Source organism: Gastrolobium bilobum, unplaced genomic scaffold, assembly GCF_033153095.1.
Source record: "Gastrolobium bilobum isolate Gb01-03AN ecotype WA unplaced genomic scaffold, APGP_CSIRO_Gbil_v1 utg5492, whole genome shotgun sequence".
In the NCBI taxonomy this organism is placed as follows: Eukaryota; Viridiplantae; Streptophyta; class Magnoliopsida; order Fabales; family Fabaceae; genus Gastrolobium; species Gastrolobium bilobum.
Genome location: NW_026897747.1, coordinates 241,898 through 266,223, shown reverse-complemented (window position 1 = coordinate 266,223; position 24,326 = coordinate 241,898). Strand labels below are relative to the sequence as shown.

Here is a 24,326-nt window from a genome sequence, read left to right as displayed (position 1 = left end):
CAAAAGCTCCTTCCTCTCTCTCTCTCTCTCTCTCTCTCTCTCTCTCTCACAAAATGCATTGCAGCTGAATTTCGCAGAAGGATCCACCATTCCTATCTTTCTCTCTCTTCCTCCCCCAAAATCTTAGGGTTTTCATCATATCAAACAACAAGAGCTTAGCATATTCAGAATCTTCAATTCTCCTAACTCTTGTTGAACATTTTGATTCAAATAATTAATTCCACACTGATCCACCAGCTTACATGTTATCACCGTGATTCCATCCACCGTGCCGACGATGGCGGCGCCGAGGAATGCGACGGTGTTTAAGGATGAAGAGAGCGGGGAGGTGCCGGACGAGGATTCGCCCACCGCCAAGAAGCCCAAATCGGAGAGGTTCCCGCTCAATACCTGGGAATTCGCCGCCGCCGTTGCCGTCTTCTTCGTCTTCTCCATCGGCCTCTTCTGCATTTACCTCACCATACCCGCCGCCGAGTACGCCAACCTCAAGCTGCCACGCACCCTCTCGGATCTTCGCCTTCTCAAGTACTTTCCTTTCTTACCTATTAGGTTTTAATGATTATATGATTCTTTTGTTCCTGAAATTTTTATTTTTATTTTAAAATATGAAACACTTTCAGTTCTTTGAGAGAATTTGAGTTCCAATGTATTGGTTGATAGTTAAAATCTATGTGTGGTAGTTACGGTGTTTTTTTGTTGAATTCCTGCAGAGATCATTTTTCAAGATATGCAAGCAATCATCCTGCACAGTTCATTCTTGGATACTGCTCCACATATATCTTCATGCAGACTTTTATGATTCCAGGAACAATCTTCTTGTCCTTGTTAGCTGGGGCACTTTTTGGAGTTTTTCGAGGAATCCTATTGGTTGTTTTCAATGCCACTGCTGGAGCATCGTCATGCTTCTTTTTGTCTAAGTTAATTGGAAGGCCTATAGTCTCTTGGTTGTGGCCAGAAAAGTTAAGGTTTTTCCAAGGAGAGGTTAGTTTTTTATTTTTAATGTTTATTTGGAAATTATCTAGTTTGAAATATTATGATATCTCAACTATGTTAAGTGTTAACCTGATTTTTTATTTTTTATTTATTTGGTTAAATCAGATAGCAAAGCGTAGGGATAAGCTGCTGAATTACATGCTTTTTCTGAGGGTAACCCCGACATTGCCAAATCTTTTCATCAATTTGGCATCTCCAATTGTTGATGTACCGTTTCATATATTCTTTTTGGCAACATTGGTCGGTCTTACTCCAGCCTCTTATATTACTGTCAGAGTAAGCTTCTGTGTCTATCTTACTGTTATTTTACAATATGCTCGTTTTTTCACATTTTCTCTGAACTTGATATATTGCTAATCCAAGTGTTTATATTATTATATGCCTTTATTATTTGTTTTTTCACTTCATTTTATTTAGTAACTTATAGTTGCCTATTGGCTTCTACATTTCGAACTTTTAGCTTATGAAGTAAAAGATGAGCGTCTTCTTCTTACTTGAAGAAGAAACGTAGAAGAAAAGAGGGAAGAAGAGTCTTTATGAATGTTTCTTACAACATTTATTGGATGATCATCAGCTTAAGTTGAACAACATTGATCCACAAATGACCTAGAAATTAAGATATTTTCCTATTTCTCAAGCTTTGCAAATGTTGTCTAATGGGTTTGTTTCTAATGCTCAGGAACTCAGTGACTTGATCTGTTTATATGGGAATATACTTTTTCATCTTTCTAAAGGAAACAGTTACACTTGTATTGAAGTAATTTCTGTTCAAGTATGGAAATATTTGAGAAGACAGAGATGATGCATTTATGTTTACTTATCTGAGCAAGTAGAGTAAAACAAAATTAATTGTGAACTGTAAATGTCATAGAATCTGAAAGAGAATATTGGGTTGTCTTCCTTGGTTTCAAGACCTTTAGCAAATAATTTTCAGGAAATTGTTGCCTTGTTGATCTTCAAGGGAATTGATGATTTGAAAGATTATGCTGGTAAAATTTACACTGAAAATGGAAAAAAGCATAGATTAGGTTGTATGAATGTGTTAGGGAAGGCATTGTTCTAGTGATCATGAAGAAGTATAGTACCAAGTTGGCTGAGGATTCCTCCAGTACAGATTGCAGAGTTTCCTATGAGTACTCTTCTATCAGAGAACTGCATCCAAACCCTTTTTTGAAATCTATTTAGAATGTGTTTCATGCTTCCCTTTGTTTTCAGTGATTTAGCTGGACTGGATAATTTAAGTGGTTAGAATGGTCCCATTGTGTTATACGGTTCTTAATTTTTTTCAGCTAATAAATAAAAAAAGTTTTATTCCTCATATGCATTTTGTTTCTCTGATCATTTAAGCTGAACTGATGTTCATCATATTTTAGTATGGTTTTCTCTCTTTTCCTATTGTCATGAGTCAACTCTCTCAAAAGTTTAAAGAAACTTGTATGTCATATTTTAATTTTAATCACCGTGGATTTTCATGTCTTATAATTCCAAACTCATGGATGAAGAGGCTAAGTATCTTCTATTCTGGTTTGTCCAAACTTTTATAGTAGCTTTTATTCTGCATTTTTATATTATACTCCTAACGTCTTCATTGTTGTTTAACCAGGCTGGCCTTGCTCTTGGGGATCTGAAGTCCCTTAAGGATCTATATGATTTTAAGACATTATCAGTGCTTTTCCTCATTGGTTTTATTTCCATATTGCCGACACTTTTGAAGAGGAAGCGAGTATACGAGTGAAGTTGTGCTGGCACAGCTTGCTTAATCCATGTCAAAGTTATGTGATCATTTAGATTGTTAAGAAAGTGGATAATAATTAACCACTATATCGACGAGAAAGGGTGTACGTGTATTATTATTAATTAAAACAGTGGCTTATGCTCCAATTTATTTTATGTGGTGGAGTTTTTTTTTTTTTCATTTTGACCGTGTGGAGAGAGTGAGGGTAGACATAGCTGAGCGGTTATCAACCAATTCAGCTATGGTCACAAGGCTTTGGTGGAGCACTGAATTTACTCATAATGTAGCCTTGATGGCATCAGGAAGGACGTAGTGAATTTTTAGGAATGCTGTATGGATACACGCCTTGGTTTACACAGTATAGTAACTGAATTTTACTATGTACTATTATTTGTTTATCCAACAAAAGATATAATAGTAGAGAATTTGAATCTTTACTCTTCCTGTCATTATCATTTGTTTCAACTTTGATATTGTCCAACTTCTTAACTTACACTCCAGCATTTACCGATTCATAATCACGAGGGACAGCGGGGATTGGGGTTGTGTTGGACATAACTATTGGTAAATCATATATTTGTACTGTGAAACACGCACACGCTTTTTTTTGAGAAATTTGTGTGTTGGACACGTGTCTGACACGGACTCGGACACGCGTTTGACACGTAGTCAACATTTGGAGACACGCGGTCAACTCTAATACGTTCTTACACATTTTTTTTGACATGCAGCCAATTTTTTCGGACATGCTTAGACACGTTTTTTTTTTTTAAAAAAAATTATTTTATTTTGTTAACTAAATATAAAAGAAATAATTTATAAATTAATGTTTTTCTGTTATGAAATTAAACATAAAAATTTAACAAATTACGAAAAATTATTTATATTTATATTTATGTTATGAAATTTAAATATTTGATTGGTTATATGACTTATTATGGACTCTTATATGTATTAAATATAAATTATATTATATATATTAAATTTTTTATTTAATATCAAAACGTGTTCCAACGTGTCGAAATATGACATTTTTTAAAATTAACGTATCGGCGTGTCGTGTACCGTGTCTGTGCATCATTGTATTAGTAGCAAATTCCGATGCTCCGAACAAGTAGACATATACATGCTTCATATGCACCTAGGTGGAAATGAACTATTATTAGTAATATTTCAGCAAATATAGCAATCTTCCCTTGAATTGGCGTTCAGAGTTTCTTACCATTGCCTGCATTACACGTATGCATGTCGAATTTATCACAATTGGTTCTATGTAAATTACGTTAATTAAGCACTTTAGATGTAGGAAAAAAATTCTTGTGTTGAGATAAATCATTAATATAGTTATGAAGGGTGGTAGATCGAGGTGCTGTCTGCCGCCTACTCTGCTTCCTTTTCTTTTCTTTTCTCGTTCTCTTTTGGGAATATCTACATTAAACTTGCTTCTTGCTAAACCAGAATTTTGTAAGGCTTAAAATTTTGAAAATCAAATTGGTTCAAGCAATTCTTTCTATGAAGGGATAGAGAACCGAAAATGTAACTCCAAGCTGACAAGCTCTTTAGGTAGTGTTTGGTTCGGGAGAAATTTTTTTTTACTAAGAAAATGTAATTAATAGAAAAATAGTTGAAAAATGAGTTTGATAGGAAAATGTAAAAAAAGTTGTTTGGTTAACCCAAATATTACCAGGGAAATTTATTTAAATATGCAAAATCTATGTTTGGAAGAAACTTTGCACCTGTTTTCTCACTTCCCCAGTTATCTCAAAATACCACATCTCAAGTGGTATTTTGTAAGAGTAAATTTCATCTAAAAATCAACACAAAAGTCATTTTCCCATCTATCCTATTTGCCTTGTATTTTTTGAAAAAACCTGAACCAAACGTGGTATCTTCTAATATCCACTTACACTTTCCCATCAATCCCAAAATAAACCTTCAACCAAACACTACCTTATTGGAGTTAAAATTGTCATGTGAAAATTAGAGACAGGAGATTACAATATGTCATACATTAACTCGATACAAATTTAAACGATTCCATTTCTAATTAAAGCAAAACTAATCATGGCAAAATGATTGTTTATAATTAAAGATGAAAGAAGATACACCATTGGCACAGTGCACGAGATGTTCATTGTTTGATATCGTCCATAGTAACTTTTGGGTAGTTCTCGTAGCCCATAATGCTATTTATCCGTATGCGAGTATGTGGCTGTTACAAGTTGAAAACCAAATCAAAAAATACAACGACAAGCAATTGCAACACTAAGGACAAAAAATCATGATTAGTAAATTATTCAAGAAAATAAGCTAAAAACTAAACACAAATCTCTATCAGGTTTTATTTGGTGTGATATTGCTTGAAATTTTATATCAAATTCGAATAAATCATTGAATGACTACATTTGCATAGCATTAATTGCATGGTAATATCTTGCACCACTCAGTATAATAGCTAGATGTGATTACAGCCACCTTAAAAAGCATAGGTGAAGTGATTTATGACTGCCATGGAATGGGATTACAGGTTCTCAACCAAAGATGCTTCCAAGGACAAGAAAGAAAAATGAAGATAACCAAATTTCTCTTTATTTCTATTTTGAAAAGAAAACTATGAATTACAGCCAAATGGAATTTATAATATAGATTGGCCTTTCTTAATTCTTTCATGGTGAAGCAAAATCAGTGTTAACAAAACAGGAGAGAGTAACATCTGCATGAGAAACAGAAGCTCGACAGATGCATTGAGCATAAAGACAAAAAGCAATGCTGGGATTTATTGTTTTCATCCCTGCTTGAGTTTAACTTTACTAAGAATAACTAGAAAAAAGAAAGGAAAATTCAAAACCAAAGATAGTAATTGAATTTAAACAATTTTCATGTATGCACTACAGCTTATTGTAATGACTTTTTTTTTTACTAAGTAACACATTTATCCATAGGCACACACTCATACACGCAAAACGGATTCACATACTTTCAAGCTCCTTTCAGAAATTAGAAGGTACGAGAATTTGCCCCCATGAATAAATTCCCAACCACTCCCAAAACAACGTAAAGTGACATTTTAATTGTTGCAATTATTTTTTGATAAATAATTAGATTGCATAAGTAAAAGCAAACAACTGTAGTACCTGTTTGTGCCCAAGAGTTCTGCGGTAGTGACTCTTTCTTTTATATTTGAAGACAATTATTTTGGGGTCAAAACCCTGCATTACAAACAAAATGGCTCAGGTAGATTTTTATTTTTAATGTCCTATCAGGCGAAGAGAAACAGAGAGAAAGAAATGTACATGTTCTTCCACCGTTGCATATACCACAGCATTTGTTACTACTGGTTTACCAATGTAAGTAGTTGTATCAGTACCAACCAGCAAAACCTTATGTAGAGCAATCTGCAGTTCGAGCTAAAATTAAACTAACAAAAAAATAAAAAAACTTAAAAATTACGGCAAATATTTCAATAATATTTTCACTTTAGCAGGCGTCACCACTATCCACTCATATAAAATTTCATTTCCACAGCTTTTGACCAAATTTCTTAAAAAATACTTTAGTGTTTGTCCCCTTTAAACTATAGATCCTAAGTGATAGTTCAGATAAAGGATAAACCCCGATTCGGCTCCCTGACTTGGGAGGATAGAGGTGAGGGTCAATTATACGCAGCCTTACCCTTGCATATATGTAAAGAGACTGTTTTCCATACTCAGAGCGATAACCTTCCGGTCATCTGGAACAACCTTACCGCTATTCCAAGGCTCGCCCTCAATACTAAGTACAGATGGCATAGTATAATTCATCTGTTCATGTACTTACATAAACACCATACTAGTACTCTAGCTGCTCATCACATTTAAATGAATGTTTAGGGAGAAAGTGGTGGTAGTAAGTTGGTGATGGTCACAATCAAATACAGAGACAGATATTGAATGAGTTTAACGAGTGATGCATAACTATTAGACTTATATTTATATATAAATTTAGTTTACTTCTCTATTTTTTTATTTTTCTCTTTGTTTCTTTCACATAATGTAATGCAAACAAGATATGTATATACCTTATCGTTAACCTTAGCACCTTTCAGCTTCTGAATATTAATCCAGCGCCCCGGGTGAACAATATACTGGTGTGAGCCAATCTAAACAAAGCAACAACAAAAAATTCAAAAGCGCAAGAAAGGAAGACAAAATTGGCACAAACCCCAGAATAAAAAAAAGCACCTATTTATCCATCATCCAACAAACTGGAAGTGGAATATGTAACCTAACAACATAAACAACAGTTATAATCACCTAAACTAGCTATTTTAGCACAAAAAAAATATAAAAAATATTTAAAATGATTTGAGTGGCCACAAATTTGCAAGTACATGTGCAATCAGACAATCACTAATAAAAACTCATCTGGGTCACACTTAAAACCATCTTAACCAAGGAATTACTCAAACCATGCTACTTTACAATAGCACAAACAACAGTTAAAGATCATTGGGTCAACATAAAAAATAGATGAAACCATATGGGTAGCCACAAATCTGCAAATAACACGAGCAATCATCAAGAAAACTCATCGTTTAAATCATCTAGACTAACCATTTTACTCAAAGCTTGCAACTTTACAACAATTCAAACAACTGGGTCACCCAATCCATACCCAAAACTGGAAAAAGCTACTCACCATTACCACAGCGAAGAGTCCCGGCTCCCATGACGGAGCCTGAACCGGTGAGGCTTGAACAATTTGGGTCGGTTCAATCTTAGGTGCATCGGGTTCAGGCGATGGTTCAGCTTCAGCTTCAGCTTCGGCCACTGCAAATTCAGAGGACTTAGGGAGTGGAAGGAGAGGTAAGCGGGGTGAGAAAGAGAGGTTGTTGTTGTTGTAAGAGTGAGAAGGAAAGCGAGAGAAGAAAGAGAGATTGGAAGATTGAGTTTTGGGGTTAATATTGGAAATGGTGCATTGGGTTACAAAACAAGTGCATATTGCTGGAAGAGTTGAAGTTGCAGAGGCCATTTTTGAGAGACCCCTCTCTATCTCACACTCTCACCCCTATCCTTTCTGTATATCTATCCATTTTCTCTTATTACAACGGCTTTTGCTTTTTATTTTATTTTTGAGTTTGATAAGAGTTACGAGTAGTAGGAAAAGTGGCTGTGTAATGTTATAGAGATTGTTTTGCATGCCGTAGTTTTTCTTTTCTTTTTTCTTCAAAAAATGTGGGCTCCACAAAATATTTTTGTGTAGAAAACTTTGTTGTGTCATGTTAAATAATAAATGCAAACTCTTTTATTTTTGCACCTTTTACAATTTACCCGTTTTGTGTTGTTTACTATTTTATTTTCTTGGGTTAAGGCCTTAAGGGATCTTATTATCTCCATGAAAATTCGAAAAAATAAGTATGAATAAGAATTAATATTCAAAGGTAGAGATAAAATAAAATAAAAATATAATGATTAAAACAAAAAAATTATAAAAACTAAAATCTTAAAAGGATTAAAGTTTATTTTTGTTTTTAATTTGAAGTAATGATATTTGTATTGACTTTATCTACATAAACTATTCACGTAGTGGTAGTCAACTTATGTAAACCTTTAAAAAAAAGTTGAACCAAGGGGTGTTTGGTACGCGGGATTCTTTGGAATTTCTGGCAAACTGAATTTTTCTAAATTTTTAATTTTTGGATATTATCATAAACTGCGTGCAAAAATTATATTTTTAAAAATCGAGATTCTCGAACAAATAAAAATTTCTCATATACCAAACGTCCCCTAAAACCATTGTGTGGAGTCTCTCAAGTGTTTGCAAAAACAAAACCTACCAGGCATTATTACTTTTTGTATTCAGAGATATTTAATAATGAAGTGAAATGGTACGGTAATATAATAAAGCGTGTGATTATAATTTTTTTGAGAAAGATTATAATTATAAATTTTTTGTTTATAGATTACATTATATATTAGCGGCTATATTGTATATAGAAATATACTACCCCTATTATATAATATAATTTATAAAAAAAAATTGTAAATATAATTTTTTCAGTGATATAATTGTTGTGACTTAGAGGTGGCAATATAGGTTGAGCTCGGCGGGTCAATCCGCCAACCCGTCAAAACGGGACGGGTTGGGTTGAGGTTTTCAACTCACCAACCCACCTCAGCCCGCCCCGCCTAGAAGTGGGTCAAAACGGGTTCACCCAGTCGGGATATAAATTTTTTTTTTTTTTTTACAATTAAGTAGTATTTCATTAGTCCTTAAATTTTTGTAATATCCAATATTTTTTTTATCTTAGTACTTCTTAGAAAAATAAAGAATAACAATTTTATTTATGACAAATGTTATTTATATATAAATTCCTAAAGAATGTTTGACAAATATTAATATACATTTAAGATTGAGACTAAAATAATATAGAGAAGTGTGAAATAAAATAAAATAATATTAAAAAAATTCATAAAATATAATTTATTTTTGAATTTTAATTAATTTTTTTTAATTGGCGGGTACGTGGTTGACCCGCCAACCCACCATAAAACGGGATGGGTTCATTTTTCCAACCCATATTTTTTGGCGGGTCGAGACGAGTCACCCAAATTGCCACCCCTATTGTGACTTAATGCTTATTGTTATATATATTTTTCAAGGTACATGCTTGACCCCACCCCCACCAACCTATGAAATTGTCTCAAAATAGTTTACACAAGATTCCAAGCAGGGGTGTGCAAAAAAAAGATTCACTTGTCCTGCTCTTGATCTGACCTTGACCTGACCGATAAAAACCTATTTTTTCTGAACTGATTTAAATAGTGACCCACTTTTATTTGGGTCAGTTTTAGACCTGACTTGTTTTAATAATGACTCATTGACCCAAAACTTGATCCATACCCATTATGTGAAAAAAAAAATCACAATTACATTAAAAGAAAATTTTTAACGTGAAACAATTACGTCAAAACTTTTTATAGAAAATATTTCCATCAAAAATTTCGACGAAACACATTTCCATCGAAATTTTTTGACGAAAAAAATTTAATTAAAATCTTTTACATAATTCAAATTTCGGCGAAAGTTTTCGACGGAAACATTTTCGTTAAACTTTTTGACAAAAATAATTTTATCGAATTTTTTAGCGAAACATATTTTTATCGAAAATTTACGACTAAATATTTTCGTCAAGTTTTTTGATAAAAAATATTTCCATCAAAATTTTCAACGGAACACATTACTCTCAAAAAATTTCGTAAAAATTTTCGACAAAATATATTTCGATAAAAAATTTTGACGGAAAAAATATTCTGTCAAAATTCTTTAGAGAATCTAAATTTTGTCGAAAGTTTCGAATGAAACATTTCCCTCAAAACAATTTTCGTCGAAATTTTCGTCAGAACACATTCCCATCGAAATTTTGAACGAAAAACATTCTGTCAAAATTTTAGACGGAATTCTTTTTTCGTTTAAATTGATGAAGGAAATCATTTTCGTCAAAACTTTTGACGAAAACTAAATTTCGATAGAAAATTTAATTTTGAAAAAAATTTCATTAGAGAAAAAATTTCGTCGCTTTTCGACAAAAAGTATTTTGACGAAAAAATAATTTTTTGACAAAATTTTCGTCGTTTGCAACGTAGAAATTTTGACGAAATTTTTTGACGAAACCAAGTCAAAAACGGATCAGGTCAGATTTGACCCACTTCAGAAATCAAGTCAGGTCAGATCCGACCCGGTTCTGAACCAGTTCAAAAAAATTCAAACCAAGTCAGATCTAACTTGGATCAAATTAAAGCGAGTCGGGTCAAAATACCTAACCTATAAAAATCAATTTAGGTCGAGTCGGCACAAAAACCTGACCCGACCTGACCAGCCCTAATTCCAAGAACCGGTTCATCGATTTTCAGACCCGTTTATCATCGACTAGTAATCCAGTTCCCAATTGAACCGATTGGACTAGATGATCCGGTTAGATCTTAATAACACCAACTTCACGGGATGTTTCTAATGAAAGTAAACAGAGTAAACCATTGCTTAAGAAAGTAAACAAAGTTCTAATACAAAAGTAAACAAATCATAATCATGTAGCTATGTAAATTTGACTACGTTTTTTCTTCTATCATCATGCTTCCTAACTGTACAAAAGATTTCAGTTAGCATATCAAGAAGAGTCCTTGACTCCAAATGCATCTGCTATATTGAAGTTCAAATTGCCTTTCATGGTTCTGCTCCTACCAACATGTGCATCACCCTTTTTCATCATTGCTGCAAACTCCCCATAATCAATTCTCCCATCCTGATAAAAAAAGGTTACAAAAATTAGGACCAAAATATATTATAATCCTCACATTATAAGAACAAAAATGTAAATTGACAAAAGAAGAGACTAATGTCAATAAGAGACCACTGTCAACTTCATAGGGAAAACAAAAAATGGAATCAACAATGAAGGTAGTTAGTCAAATTAAACAGAGTGAAAACAATCACATGAGCATGGGGACTATTCAAACACATTTAGAGGAACTTACATTGTCTTGATCAATCTCTTTGATCGTTTCATCTAGATGTACTTCCCCTAGGCCAAAGTCTTTACAAGCCTGTTGAAGCTCATCAATGGTGATGTAACCACTACCATCTTTATCGAAATAGGCAAAAGCTGCAACCAAATTCTCCTCTCTTTCCATCTTATTCAAGTGCAGTGTGGCAGCAAGAAATTCACCATAGTCTATTGTTCCACTGTTGTCTATATCAGCCTGCCAAAGTTCACGAGGGAAGACAATGATCACCCCAACTCAACATACACAAAAAGAAGCAAAAATGATATGAACTTATTTGAAATAACATTAAAACAATTTCCTTTATGTTAAATTCTATGATAATGATAATCTACCTACCGCTTCCATAAGGGATTTGATTTCAGATTCCATGAGATTAGAGCCCACACTTTTCAAACCATCCTTTAGTTCCTCAAATGTTATTGTCCCACTGTTGTCTGCGTCAATCATTTTAAATAACTCTTTTAACCCACCTATTTCTTCCTCTGAAAGTCTTTCTGCTATGACCTGAAAAGATTTTTTAAATGTAAAATATGAGTGCATGATTTAGATGTAACGCTAGATTGTATAAGAAATGGATAGAGCATGCAAATCACATAAAATCAATATGGATTGAGATGCTGATACAAAAAGACATCATCATTTACTGGAACAAACAGAAATCTTACTGAAGTTAAAGATATCCATATAATTCAGAAAGCTCAAATATAAGAGATAAATGGATTCATAGATACTGGAAATGTAAGGAAATACTATTTTGCACACATTAGCAAATAGGCCTTCGCGTGTTTTATACTACGAGGCAGCTTTTTTTTAATACAAATTAAATTACACTTCAGTCTTACTAGGAATCTAAAACAATGCATTCTACTTCTTCCAGTATTTTTTAATTAAGGACCATAAAAAGGCTCCACACAGCTTTTAAGTCATGAATAAGTTATGAGCTTATCTCATTCAATAGGATGGTAATATAAAGTTTAGACAAAATTAATATCATTATAGGAATCAAACAGAAAAGGGTGAAGCTGTATAATAATACTAAACATACACGAAGTGCCATCTTCTTAAGTTTATTCATTGCTGAGAAATGCTTTAGGCGTGTCAAAACAGCAGAATCCAGAGGCTTGTCAGGGGCAATGGTATCATCAACAATCCAAGGGTGACCTGATTATACAAACTCCATTGTTGTTAGTAATTCTACAAAGCTATGAAACTATAATGCCCTTCATACACCAGTAGCATATGAAAATCCAATAACAACAAGTACAACTCACACAAGACTTCATGAGCAGAAATTCTATTCTTGGGGTCCCTATCCAGCATCTGTTTTACCAAATCTTTAGCACTTTCTGAGATACTAGGCCATGGTTCAGATACAAAATCAAGCTCTCCATGTAAAATCTGTCTGAAAATTCCTGATTCGGATTCTACAAGTAATAGAAAAAGTGAATGCAGCTCAGGCAAAAAAGAATATAGCAAGTAGATGACCACATAATATACAGAGAAGAAAAAATTCATAGCTGCAAGTCCAAGAGGATTATAATACACATTCATTACCAGCCCAGAAAGGTGGGACCCCACTCAGTAAGATGTATAGGATAACACCAGCACTCCATACATCCACTTCTGGTCCATATTGCTTGCACAACACCTCAGGGGCAACATAGTATGGACTTCCAACTACATCATGAAAGGCTTGACCTGAAGGGAGAAAAGAAACAAAGAAAAAGTGATGATAGGTCATAATAAATAGATACTAATAAACAGCCAGAGGGAAAATCCTTTCTTAAAATGAGGGGGGGAAATGCATCTGATGCAGAATATTGATCTTTAAACAATCAACACATTATTCCAAATTATACTTTTCTCTACAACAATGAAAAAAAAAATGCCTTTCAAACAAACCAGTCATTACAAGAGTAAGCAATTGAAGAATCCTTGTCCTGAATTCTCTATCCAAAAATATCTAACACATTCTTGGGTACTTCTTTCTGCTGAGATCATTAATAACAAATTTGTTGAGCATAAAGTATGTGCACTGGTAAAATCCGCAAAGACATGTATATTTATTATGAAATTCAATACAAAAGATTAAGGGAAAAGAAGTGAGACAAGAATTACGATACTCCTAATTGGAGGAGGGATCAAACTCAGTGGAGAATACATGATCTAAAATATATCACAGACCACAATACAATCAATTCAAAGAAAGCTACCTCCATAAAACAAAAGTATGCGATTTATTGTTAGGAAGAAAATCATTACAGTCATGCACAAACCCATCAGTTAGCTACTTCAGAATATTGAAAATTCAAAACAAATCAGAAAGAAGCCGCACATGAAAGAAGATAACATGCAGTGATTTTGACACAAGAAATAAGCATCAATATTGTGAAATCAAAAAAAGAATCACTGATTCAAAAGCAATGCTAACACGTAACACAATTACAATAATTTCCATCATTCATTTCCACCAAATCCAATGATTGAATCTCCCAATGATTAAAACCACAAGAACCAAAATGAAAAAATAAATAAATAAATAAACAAACAAACATGGGGCTATTATGACGCAGTATTCTTTAATTAAAAAAATCCAAAACTGAAAAGAGAACAAGAAATCAACCTGGCTTGTAGAAAACAGATAAACCAAAATCCGTGGCCTTCATCTTGGCATCTTCACCAGGGGTATCAAACAAGAAATTCTCAGGCTTGAGGTCCCTATGCATGACCCCAAGAGAGTGGCATGCCTCCACCACCGCAACAATGGTCTTGATCAACTTAACAGCCTCTCTCTCGCTGTAATGACCCTTCTGAATGATCCTATCAAAAAGCTCACCCCCAGCACAGAGCTCCATTACAAGGTGCACAAACACAGAGTCCTCATAGGTTCCCTGTATCTGAACCACATTTGGGTGCTCTGACAAATGATGCATGATCTGAATCTCTCTCCACACATCATCATAATCATCTTGACACAAAAGCTTCCTCTTTGGGATGGATTTGCAGGCATAGAGCTTCCCTGTGGTTTTGTGGGTGCACAGGTATGTGGTGCCAAATTGACCTTGCCCAAGTTTCTTGCCAAGAAGGTAATGATCCCTCAGCCTTGGGGTTTGATATGGCAACACCGCTGTGCATTTTGAAGATGTTTTTGATGCAAAACTATTCTTCTTCATCTCAATTCAAAGGGTGAATGAAATACCTCAAATGGGTATGATCTAAAGAGATCAAAGATTGTTTCTTTTCCCTTTTCTCCTCTTCTCTTCTCTTCTCTCTCTTCAAGAATCTGTTAACCCGTAAACTTTTCTGTGGGGGATTGTTGTTGTTGTTAATGCTATATTAGTCAAGAATCCACTATTCGTGTTACTGTTTAACAATTGTCAATTTTATGATTATTGTTTGGATTGGAATTGGAGGTTATTTGATGCACTCTATATTCATTGGTGGAGGAGAAGCTGCTGACTCATAGATAGGTGGGGTGGGGAAACATTTTTTATTCAATATCATACATATTAAAAAAAAAAAAGCAGTTGTATTTATAAAATCTACTTCTTTTTGCAACCTTTTATATCATTTTTTTATTACCATTAGATTAAAATCAATCAATTCTATCAATTGATGTCATTTTATACCATTTATTTGATTTTAATTTAATCATAACAAAATTTATTATAAGAGATGGTGAAGAAAAAGAGATTATTTTAGTATAACCTTCCCTATAAAAAAAATGATATATAAGTTTGAGGTAAAATAGAGTGATACAATATTTTTAAACCGTGATCTTATTTTTGGGATGCCTATTATATATTCTTATCATTAAAATGATAGTATTTACTTTTCTTATTAACGTTTTTTATGTTAGTTTTATGTAATTTTAAGAGAGTACAACGTGTAGTATATGTAGTTTATCTAAAATCAGTAATTATTGAATTATGTTTTAATTTTTGTCTAAATAGACAAAATGTAATTTTTTTTTTTTTGGGGGGGGGGGGGGGGGATCACAATAATAATTTAGAACGGAAAATATTTAAAACAATTCAACTATTTGGATATATATATATATATATATATATATATATATATATATATATATATATATATCTCAACTATTTGGATAATTTTTTATTGCATAAACATAATATCGTATATATATTTTTTCTAATTAAATTCAGGTATAAGGATTTTCTTTTCATTTTTATTGAAATGGAGGAAATATGATAAAAGAGGGTTTTTAATTAATAATTCACGATGGAGAGTATTTAAAAATATTCTGCTATTTGGATAAACTTTTATTGCATAAACATACTATACACGTAATACCATATATATTTGTTTGGTTTTTAATTAAATTCAGGTATAAGCATTTTCTTTTAATTTTTGTTGAAATGGAGGAAATATGATAAAAGATGAAAAAAAATCACATTCATAATTCACAATGGAGAAAAGTTAAAATTATTCTGTTTACCAAAAAAAAAATTATTCTACTATTTGGATAATTTTTTATTGCATAAACATACTATACAAGTAATACCATATATCTTTCTTTTGTTTTTACTTAAATTTGGGTATGAGCATTTTCTTTTAATCTTTGTTCAACTGGAGGAAATATAATAAAAGATGAAAAAAATCACAATAATAATTCACAACGGAGAATAGGTAAAATTATTCTACTATTTGGAAAAAAAATTATTGCATAAACATACTATACAAAGGTGTACCATACATATTTCTTAGTTTTTCAATTAAATTCAGGTATAAGTATTTGCTTTAATTTTTTGTTTGAATGGAGCAAATATGATAAAAGATGAAAACAATCACAATAATAATTTACAATGGAGAGTAGTTTAAAACTATTCCACTATTATATTGGATAATTTTTTTATGGGAAAAATGTTTCTGCAGTTAATGCAGACAAGTTATCTGCATTTATTTCTAAAACGACGTCGTTTTGATATTGAAATCTTAAAAAATTATAAATATAAAGACTATTATAACCCTGAAATAAATTAAAATTACAAAAACACCATGATTTCCGTTCAAAACGACGTCGTATTGGGCTTACTGCAGATAACTTATCTGCAGTAACTGCAGAAAAAACGAACCCATTTTTTATTGCATAAACATACTATACAAGTAATATCATATATATATATATATATATATATATATATATATATATATATATATATATATATATATATGGGTTCCTTTTTTCTGCAGTTACTGCAGATAGGTTATCTGCAATAAACTCAATATGACGTCGTCTTGGGTTGAAAATCATGGTGATTTTATAATTTTAATTTATTTTAGGGTTATATTAGTCTTTATAATTATAATTTTTTAATCTTTCAATCCCAAAACGACATTGTTTTGAGAGTAAATACAGATAACTTATATGCAGTAATTGCATAAATATTTATATATATATATGTAGGGAAAAATATTTCTGCAGTTAATGCAGATAAATTATCTGCATTTATTCTCAAAACGACTTCGTTTTGGTATTGAAATTTTAAAAAATTATAAATATAAAGACTATTATAACTCTGAAATAAATTAAAATTACAAAAACACCATGATCTCTGCCCCAAAACGACGTCATATTGGTTTACTGCAGATAAATTATCTGCAGTAACTGCAGAAAAAGCGAACCCATATATATATGAGCTAGGTTATACTTACAACCTTTTTTTTTACAACCTCTTACAACCATATCTTAACCCCGTTGATTTCCGCCAATCAACGGTTATGATTTTTGTCAATTTAACTCATTAATTAATTATTAATTCACAATAAATGATAACCATTGATTGACGGAAATCAACAGTGTTAAGATATGGTTGTAAGAGATTGTAAAAAAAAGATTGTAAGTATAATCTTTCTATATATATATATATATAAAAAAAATTAGAGCCCTTAGATATAAGTGAGATCAACGGACAAGATTAAGAGTGTAACTTACACTGGTGTAAAATGATCATGACCTATATATATATATATATATATATATATATATATATATATATTCCTTTGTTTTTTAATTAAATTCAGGTAAAGCACATGTATGATATGATTATGATGTTGCGTTTTCATTTATTAGCCATCGTGTGGTCACCTGTCATAAATTACCAGATTGATCCCTACTCTGATGATAATGGTTATGAGTTGTCACACCTATATTTGACCTCAAATAACTTTTCAAATATCTGTACGTGTAGCGATTACTTGAATAACATATGCTCCTATTCTCATGTTATTATAAAAGGGTATTCCTGTAAATCGCTGGTAAAGTAGAATCTATACCCTTCAATAACAAAGCTTCATGCACGCAATTTTCTCCCGTATATTCATGCATAAAAATTGAGTTAATTGTCTAATGATTTGTTCATATTCTTAAGATTCTTGGAAATGTTGTAACATTCTAACATTTAGTTTAAATTCAGAAAAAAAAAAAATTACAGGAAGTTATCAGTTTTTAGGATATTACATTGAATATCTTGACTGTTTTTCATTCTATTAAGAAGGGATAGGAAAATAAATTTAAATGTTAAATTACTCTTACGAGAAATATTAATAACATATTTTTTAATGTTTTTATAATTAAGTAAAAGTTCTACTAATTTCATTAGTAAAACATAAATTTAAATTTAATAAAATTAACATAAAATTTTAATTAGTAATTAAAATATAACGACAACCAACCAACAACACATATTTAATACTTTAGTTGTCACGTCACTTTTGTTTGACCATACTTGTTTATCATTTTTTTAGTCTAAATTGTATTATAAAATAAGTCGCATTACTACAAACTGAAATTCACCGTAAACTCCATGCGTAGTGATTGGAATTTATGAAATCTATACTTGATTTTTAATTATCTTTTAAATCATTTACATTTTTTAGTAAAAGAAATTATCTACGTGATGTAACATATAAAACTTATCATAAATCCGAGACTTTATCTGAGTTAATCTTTTACAAAAATATTTAGCTCTGATAAGAATATTGTTTTTAAACAATATAAAATTATAACATTTTTAAGAATTTCTTAAACTGTTAAATATTTTGAGAACTACTAATCACATTAACAAAATTGAAAAGCAAGTATATGTAATTTCCTTCCACTTTTAGCCACGTTACATATAATATTATGTTGGATATAGGTGGCGGAGACAATAAAGTAACAGCCGCTTGAGAATTATTCTTGTTGACAACAATGTTTTCATAGAGTCACAAGAATTTAGAGACAGCGTTTGGGAATGTTGGATAGGAGTACAGGCTCACGTTCGAAACAAATGAACAAAGTAAAAATTACATAAAAGGTTTTTTATTATGTAATATCATTTCAAATCTTCAAATCAGATTTACTTTTTTCACTTGTCATAATCCTGTTCATTGCAAACATTATGAAGATTACGATATTTTAAATTTAAAAATAAGTAGAATCCCAATTGAGTAATTGATTAATACAATACAAGTGAATATATATAATTAATAACAAAGAATTGTAATAAATTAAACCAGTCATATACTGGTTCCCCTTTGACACAAAGAAATATGATCATAAAACTAATCTAGATGACATGAAAATAAACATATACTGAACATCCAAAGCCAATCTTTCTGTAACTATAAACCACGAGGAAACAAAAAGTAATTAGTCTTTACACATATGAATCAATCACTCATCAGACCCTGTCAATACCTTAACCATAACCTGCATGAGACTCACTCTTGTTTGTAAAGACAATATGTAATCAGCTGTTTCTCTGAAGAGTCCATCCAACCCAATGGATTCAGTACTATTGGGTATAAGCCTCTTCAATGTTGTGACACGTCTCTGAATTCCATTGGATCCTCTTCTAGAACCACCCCTCCTCTTCATTAAAATCCTTCTTAGCCTCCTACTCTTGACACTTTTCTTCATGATCTTCTGCTTCTTATATGATGAATTTCTGTTTTCTTCAATTCCCTGAAGAAGCAGATCTTTCAAAGAGAGGGAAACAAGAGAAGGCTGTGAAGAAACTCCCATAGTTTTCCACTTAAAACACCAATGAATGAAGCTCTCTTCTCTCACTTTTCAAATTTAGGTTCCAACACTAGGGCTATAGCAGAAATGACACACCGGGATAGCATTTATATAGTGTATGTGGCACATGGGTTTGTATGCACTAAGGATAATTCAGACTAACTTAAAAGGATTAGAAAGTGGGGACCACGGTACAATTTCCAAAGAGGTTTCCAAGGGAATGGGAGAGCGACATGTGTACACAAATGTGTTGCTTGTTGCTTTGAGCATGTTCTCCAAACCGATGCACATGCATCCACATGATTCTTCTTCACAGCACCAAACCTCTCTAAACCACCACCTTTCATCACACACACAACTCTATCTAATAAGACCACCCTGGATTATTCCTCCCCAACTTTCAAAATTCAATGCATTTACAATTTGAATTGGTTTCCTTCATCCTCCTTCCAGCTCATTATACCTGGCATTTCCACATATTTAATCATCTTAGGGTTCATAGCATTTAGTCCGTGCTTCTTAAAAGGAAACCATGTTACACAGGACACTAAAAAAATAAAGTATCATTAGATTGTTACTTGCCAATGCTTATGTTAACAAAAAATGGACAATTTAGATCATAATGTTGGGATAAGGTAGATCACCTCTGACATTCATGAACCATATTTTTCATTGAAACTGAATAAATGAGTTCTCAAAAGAACCATCTTCATACGTGTCTATCTTCATAGACAAATAATATTATGATACAACAAAAAAATGATACATTGTACTTGTAGACGATATGAGATCTGACAAACATTCTTCCATCCCTTAAAATTTTCGAATCTTCCCAACATCGCGAAGAAACAAGGAGAACTGGAGAGGTGCAAATAAAAGATTATTGTGCCTTCCAGTAAAATATGAAGGCTAAGAAAACGTTACAAAAATCAAGGACACTCGCCTAATTAATGACATCCACATATCCATGAGAATCCAAGTAATTATAATTCTAAACTAACAAAATTAACAAGCCTTTTTCATGTGGAAGCTAGAAAATAGAGCTGCATGCATGCTAAAATCAACATAGAAAACCCATTGATGTATTTGTAAGAGGTAGGAAGGACCTATATATATAATTGCTATACCTCAAATTATTTAGGGGAGGGTTATATTTACAAAAAATTTGTTTACAAACTACACTATGTACTTGTACTTCCAGAAGTACACTGAGTTACACTATGTACTTCCGCGAGTATATAGTGTAATCTGTAAAAATTTATAAAAAATATTTGTAAATGAATCATTTCCATTTATTTATGTTCAAAATAACAATAGTACGCTACATGATCCTCAATATATTTTTACTTGGGTAGTGGGCCGCTCGTGACTAGCGTAAACAAAATCAAACCCTAAATCGGATTAATAGAGCTCATTAAAAAAAAATCAATTCTTACTGAGACCATTAAAAAAAAATCAGTTAATGAAGATAAGTTATTTGCATTTACTTCCAAAACGACGTCGTTTTGGGATTGAAAGATTATAAAATTATAATTATAATGACCCTGAAATAATTAAAATTATAAAAATACCATGATTTCCGTCCCAAAACGACGTCGTATTGGACTTACTGCAAATAACTTATCTGCATTAACTGCAGAAAAAACGAACCATATATATATATATATATATATATATATATATAAAATATTTTTCATGTTGTATGTTATCATTTTATCTCCTACAAATATATAAAAGTGAGTGGAGCCCATGCGAACGAAAGACAAGGAAAAAAATAAAGTCTCACACACTTTTATGTGTGTGTAGAAAATAATTTTATCTCTTATAATATGATAAACATTAATCCATATATATATATGTGTGTATATATTATAAAGAAACTATTTCAACCTTAAAGTTTAAGTGATTAGGTGAAGACTCGTTAATATTTTATATTCTATATCATATTTCTCTAAGGTGCATGTGAGGTGTATGTGTGTGTGTTGTGTATATCTAAAAAAAAAGGGGCGAAAAAACACAGCCAATGTTTAATCATTGTTGGAAAATCAATCCTTTGTCTCTCTACCAATTTAATTTCGGCTCTGAATTGATTCGTCCATTACAAATTCTCTTCTACTTTGCCAAGAGAAAATTCTTACAGGCATTCTAGACATCGATTTCTAACCGGCCATGCATCCAAATTATGTCACAAGGGATGGGGATCAGGATCCCCAACAATTAGAGAGACCAAATGAACGCTACAATTTCAAATTTGTAGAACTAAATTTTTGTCTCCTTTTCTCTTGCAGAAGATACTGATCCATGCCACAAAGTGCTAAAATGTTAATAAAATAAGAGGCCATATGCAAGCCAGCAATATAATAACCCCAGCAGGCCAGTATATAATTAAGAACGACTTTGTCTAGTCAGGACAAATTTGGCCTGCGTTTACAATTAATTCAAAAAATCAATTTAAGCTCACAATACCAGATCATCAATAAGCTCGCTCACAAAGGGCATATTAAAGCCATTTAGAATAAGTCAGACAATCATAAACATTTATAACATAATATTGGCAAATATAGTATCCATGATACATCCAACTTCTTATTTATATAAGCATGAGCTAGTCAAACTAGTTTATACATGATGGATATAGCTGTTTGGAACCAATACATATTTGGAGGAATATCCAAATTCCTCGTCTAATGCAGGTTGGCGCCGGAATGGACCTGAAGTGTCCTGCTCGGAACAACTTGAAGAACATCAGGTTGTATTGATGCACACTCACCAAAATCCATTAAAGTTAGATATTAGTTTTGAGTGCTAAATTCAATATAGATTGTCAGTACTCAGTAGAGGTATTTCTAAAAGAGATTGGCTAGAACAAATATTTTCTTCAGAATCAGACACATTACGCTAATATTCAGAATCTAGTTCACATGTTCTATTCTACAATAACCCCAATTCTCAAATTCAAGTGTTTGTCCCTCTTCTCCATTTACTGTGAGCTTTGTCTTGATTTTTCTCTTATTAAACTTCATGCAGCTTGATTGAGGTTGACAATGAGATTCAAGAATTTATATATTAGATAACGATTTAAAAACCTTGTCACAAAGATATCATGTCAACTAATACAGCAGAAAAGAGCATCTTAAAAGCGTTTCCTCAAATTCCAGGGACTGTGGTAATGGGGGTATGAGAGATGACATACAAGATACATCATATGGAAAAGAAGAAAGAAAAAGAAATGACAAAAGCAAAGTCCCCTGCCTTGTACCTAGTGAATGACTCCTTACTCGGAGTAGCATGATAAGATGCTCCTGTCAATTACCCACTCAACTTGGTTAGCTGACACATGCAAACAATGATTTTTACTAAAAAGAAGAAGCAATAGTGCCTCATCCAAGGCTACAGCAGCAGTGGTGTTCTTATCATCATCTTTTTCTCTGGCTACTACCTTCTTTTTGTTCTCTTTTAAAAATCCGACAATTCCTCCTTATATGCCCCTCAATACCACAATGGTAACAATTGAATCTTTCTCTAGATTTTGATCTGTTCTGTGACTTTCCACGACTTTTGCCTCGGTAATGACATTTATTAAATTTTTCTTTACTCTTCCCCATGTTCTCTGTGACAAGTGTTTGTGCATCATTTGAACCCATGTACTTCCTTTTAGTCTCTTCATTTAATAGTGCATTGGTAACCATACTCATAGATAATTTACCCTCTGAAGCAAAATTACTAATAGATACCACCAAGGTCTCCCAAGAATATGGTAAAGAGCTCATCAACAGCCAAGCTTGCAGCTCATCCTCAAGTGTAAACTTTATTGTGCTCAACTGATTCACTATACTTTGATACTCATTCAAATGTTCACCGATAGTGATATCACCCTTATACTTCAAGTTTACAAGCTTTCTCGTCAAGAATACTTTGTTCCAGGCTGTTTTCCTCTCATATAGAGTTGTCAACTTTTTTCAAAGTTCTTCGGCCGATGTCTCGTTTGCAACATGATAAAAAATATTGATGTCCAACCATTGCCTAATTGTGGCAATTGTTTTTCTATTCATTTTATTCCATTCTGCATCTGATATCTCCGATGGTCGCTTAGCATTACCCTCAACAGGTTCGTACAAGTCTTTGCAAAATAAATAATCCTCCATCATAGGCTTCCAAATCAACCAATTTGATCCATTGAGTTTAACCATAGTACTCGAACCACCTTCCATATCAATTTACACCACAAACACCCACAATTATAAACCAAAGCTCTTGATACGACTTTGTTGGGGCCAAACTCAATAACCAAGTGCAAATTGAAATAAACTTATAACTCAGAAAAACAACAACAACAAAGTAACAGCAAAAACACAATAATTTGACACAGAAGAATTTTTACGTGGAAACCCAATATGGGAAAAAAAAAAACAACAACTGGATTTTGTCGGAGTCTACCAAACTTTCACTGTCACCAACCAATAATAATGGAAACACATGCACGATGTTATCTCTCTATATAACAATAGAAGAATCCAACAATATCATCAAATAAATGGAGCATGGAGAAAAGTCACCAAAAAAACTCTAAAAGAGGCGGAAACCAATATGGTTCTCTCTTTTCTGTTCTTCAACATCACTGAACTCTTTTCTTCTTTCTTTGTCACCAGCAAAAACACAGACCAGCGGCAATCTTCTTCTTTCTTGTTTTTGTGCAGCCGCTGCTGTCTTTGTTTTTCTTTTTTCGGTTGTTTTTCTTTTTTCGTTTCTTGAAGTAGGTTAAGTTATTGAAATGGACCAAGGGCCCACTGCTAAAAATAATGGGTCACGGACCCATCACTAATATTCAGAATCTAGTTCATATGTTTTATTTACAATAATCCCAATTCTCAAAAGGAAAAAACTATTTTTATAATATATGAGATAAGTTTTTTCTCTTACACATTCTTCGATAATTGTGTCATTTTTTTATTTTTATTTTTTCAAGTGGTGGAGTCATACATTTATCTGACATGAGATAATTTATCTCCTTTAATGAAATCCATTC

The 24,326-nt window shown here is 32.4% G+C and overlaps 4 protein-coding genes across 4 annotated transcripts; 1 reads left to right on the top strand and 3 right to left on the bottom strand.

The window, feature by feature from the left end:
- LOC133309786 (uncharacterized membrane protein At4g09580-like) lies at positions 1–3,126 on the top strand. The gene is made up of 4 exons (XM_061510608.1): positions 1–525; positions 711–981; positions 1,099–1,269; positions 2,597–3,126. The coding sequence occupies exons 1-4, from the start codon at positions 278–280 to the stop codon at positions 2,726–2,728; spliced, it is 822 nt and encodes a 273-aa protein (XP_061366592.1). The 5' UTR covers positions 1–277; the 3' UTR covers positions 2,729–3,126.
- A 1,588-nt stretch (positions 3,127–4,714) lies between these two features.
- LOC133309790 (large ribosomal subunit protein bL21c) lies at positions 4,715–7,803 on the bottom strand. Its single transcript, XM_061510612.1, has 5 exons — positions 7,406–7,803; positions 6,786–6,866; positions 6,022–6,123; positions 5,863–5,937; positions 4,715–4,940 (listed from the first exon to the last, which is right to left on the bottom strand). The coding sequence occupies exons 1-5, from the start codon at positions 7,736–7,738 to the stop codon at positions 4,860–4,862; spliced, it is 672 nt and encodes a 223-aa protein (XP_061366596.1). The 5' UTR covers positions 7,739–7,803; the 3' UTR covers positions 4,715–4,859.
- Positions 7,804–10,753: 2,950 nt separating this feature from the next.
- On the bottom strand, positions 10,754–14,558 carry LOC133309789 (calcium-dependent protein kinase 11-like). The gene is made up of 7 exons (XM_061510611.1): positions 13,895–14,558; positions 12,826–12,969; positions 12,543–12,695; positions 12,317–12,432; positions 11,608–11,775; positions 11,242–11,466; positions 10,754–11,009 (listed from the first exon to the last, which is right to left on the bottom strand). The coding sequence occupies exons 1-7, from the start codon at positions 14,442–14,444 to the stop codon at positions 10,875–10,877; spliced, it is 1,491 nt and encodes a 496-aa protein (XP_061366595.1). The 5' UTR covers positions 14,445–14,558; the 3' UTR covers positions 10,754–10,874.
- Positions 14,559–18,952: 4,394 nt separating this feature from the next.
- On the bottom strand, positions 18,953–19,303 carry LOC133309781 (transcription factor UPBEAT1). The gene has a single exon (XM_061510591.1). The coding sequence runs from the start codon at positions 19,301–19,303 to the stop codon at positions 18,953–18,955; it is 351 nt and encodes a 116-aa protein (XP_061366575.1).
- Positions 19,304–24,326: the final 5,023 nt, after the last annotated feature.

Excerpts from the sequence above, each read along its gene's own strand:
- LOC133309789 (XM_061510611.1), bottom strand. The coding sequence starts at position 14,444 with ATGAAGAAGAATAGTTTTGCATCAAAAACATCTTCAAAATGCACAGCG. Across the intron at positions 12,970-13,894 it reads ATCTGTTTTCTACAAGCCAG|GTCAAGCCTTTCATGATGTA; the intron begins GTTGATTTCTTG and ends TTCTCCCTTCAG. Across the intron at positions 12,433-12,542 it reads TTCTGCTCATGAAGTCTTGT|GTCACCCTTGGATTGTTGAT; the intron begins GTGAGTTGTACT and ends TTGTATAATCAG.
- LOC133309786 (XM_061510608.1), top strand. The coding sequence starts at position 278 with ATGGCGGCGCCGAGGAATGCGACGGTGTTTAAGGATGAAGAGAGCGGG. Across the intron at positions 526-710 it reads TCGGATCTTCGCCTTCTCAA|AGATCATTTTTCAAGATATG; the intron begins GTACTTTCCTTT and ends GAATTCCTGCAG. Across the intron at positions 982-1,098 it reads TAAGGTTTTTCCAAGGAGAG|ATAGCAAAGCGTAGGGATAA; the intron begins GTTAGTTTTTTA and ends TGGTTAAATCAG.
- LOC133309781 (XM_061510591.1), bottom strand. The coding sequence starts at position 19,303 with ATGGGAGTTTCTTCACAGCCTTCTCTTGTTTCCCTCTCTTTGAAAGAT.
- LOC133309790 (XM_061510612.1), bottom strand. The coding sequence starts at position 7,738 with ATGGCCTCTGCAACTTCAACTCTTCCAGCAATATGCACTTGTTTTGTA. Across the intron at positions 6,124-6,785 it reads GTGCTAAGGTTAACGATAAG|ATTGCTCTACATAAGGTTTT; the intron begins GTATATACATAT and ends CTCGAACTGCAG. Across the intron at positions 5,938-6,021 it reads ATGCAACGGTGGAAGAACAT|GGTTTTGACCCCAAAATAAT; the intron begins GTACATTTCTTT and ends TTTGTAATGCAG.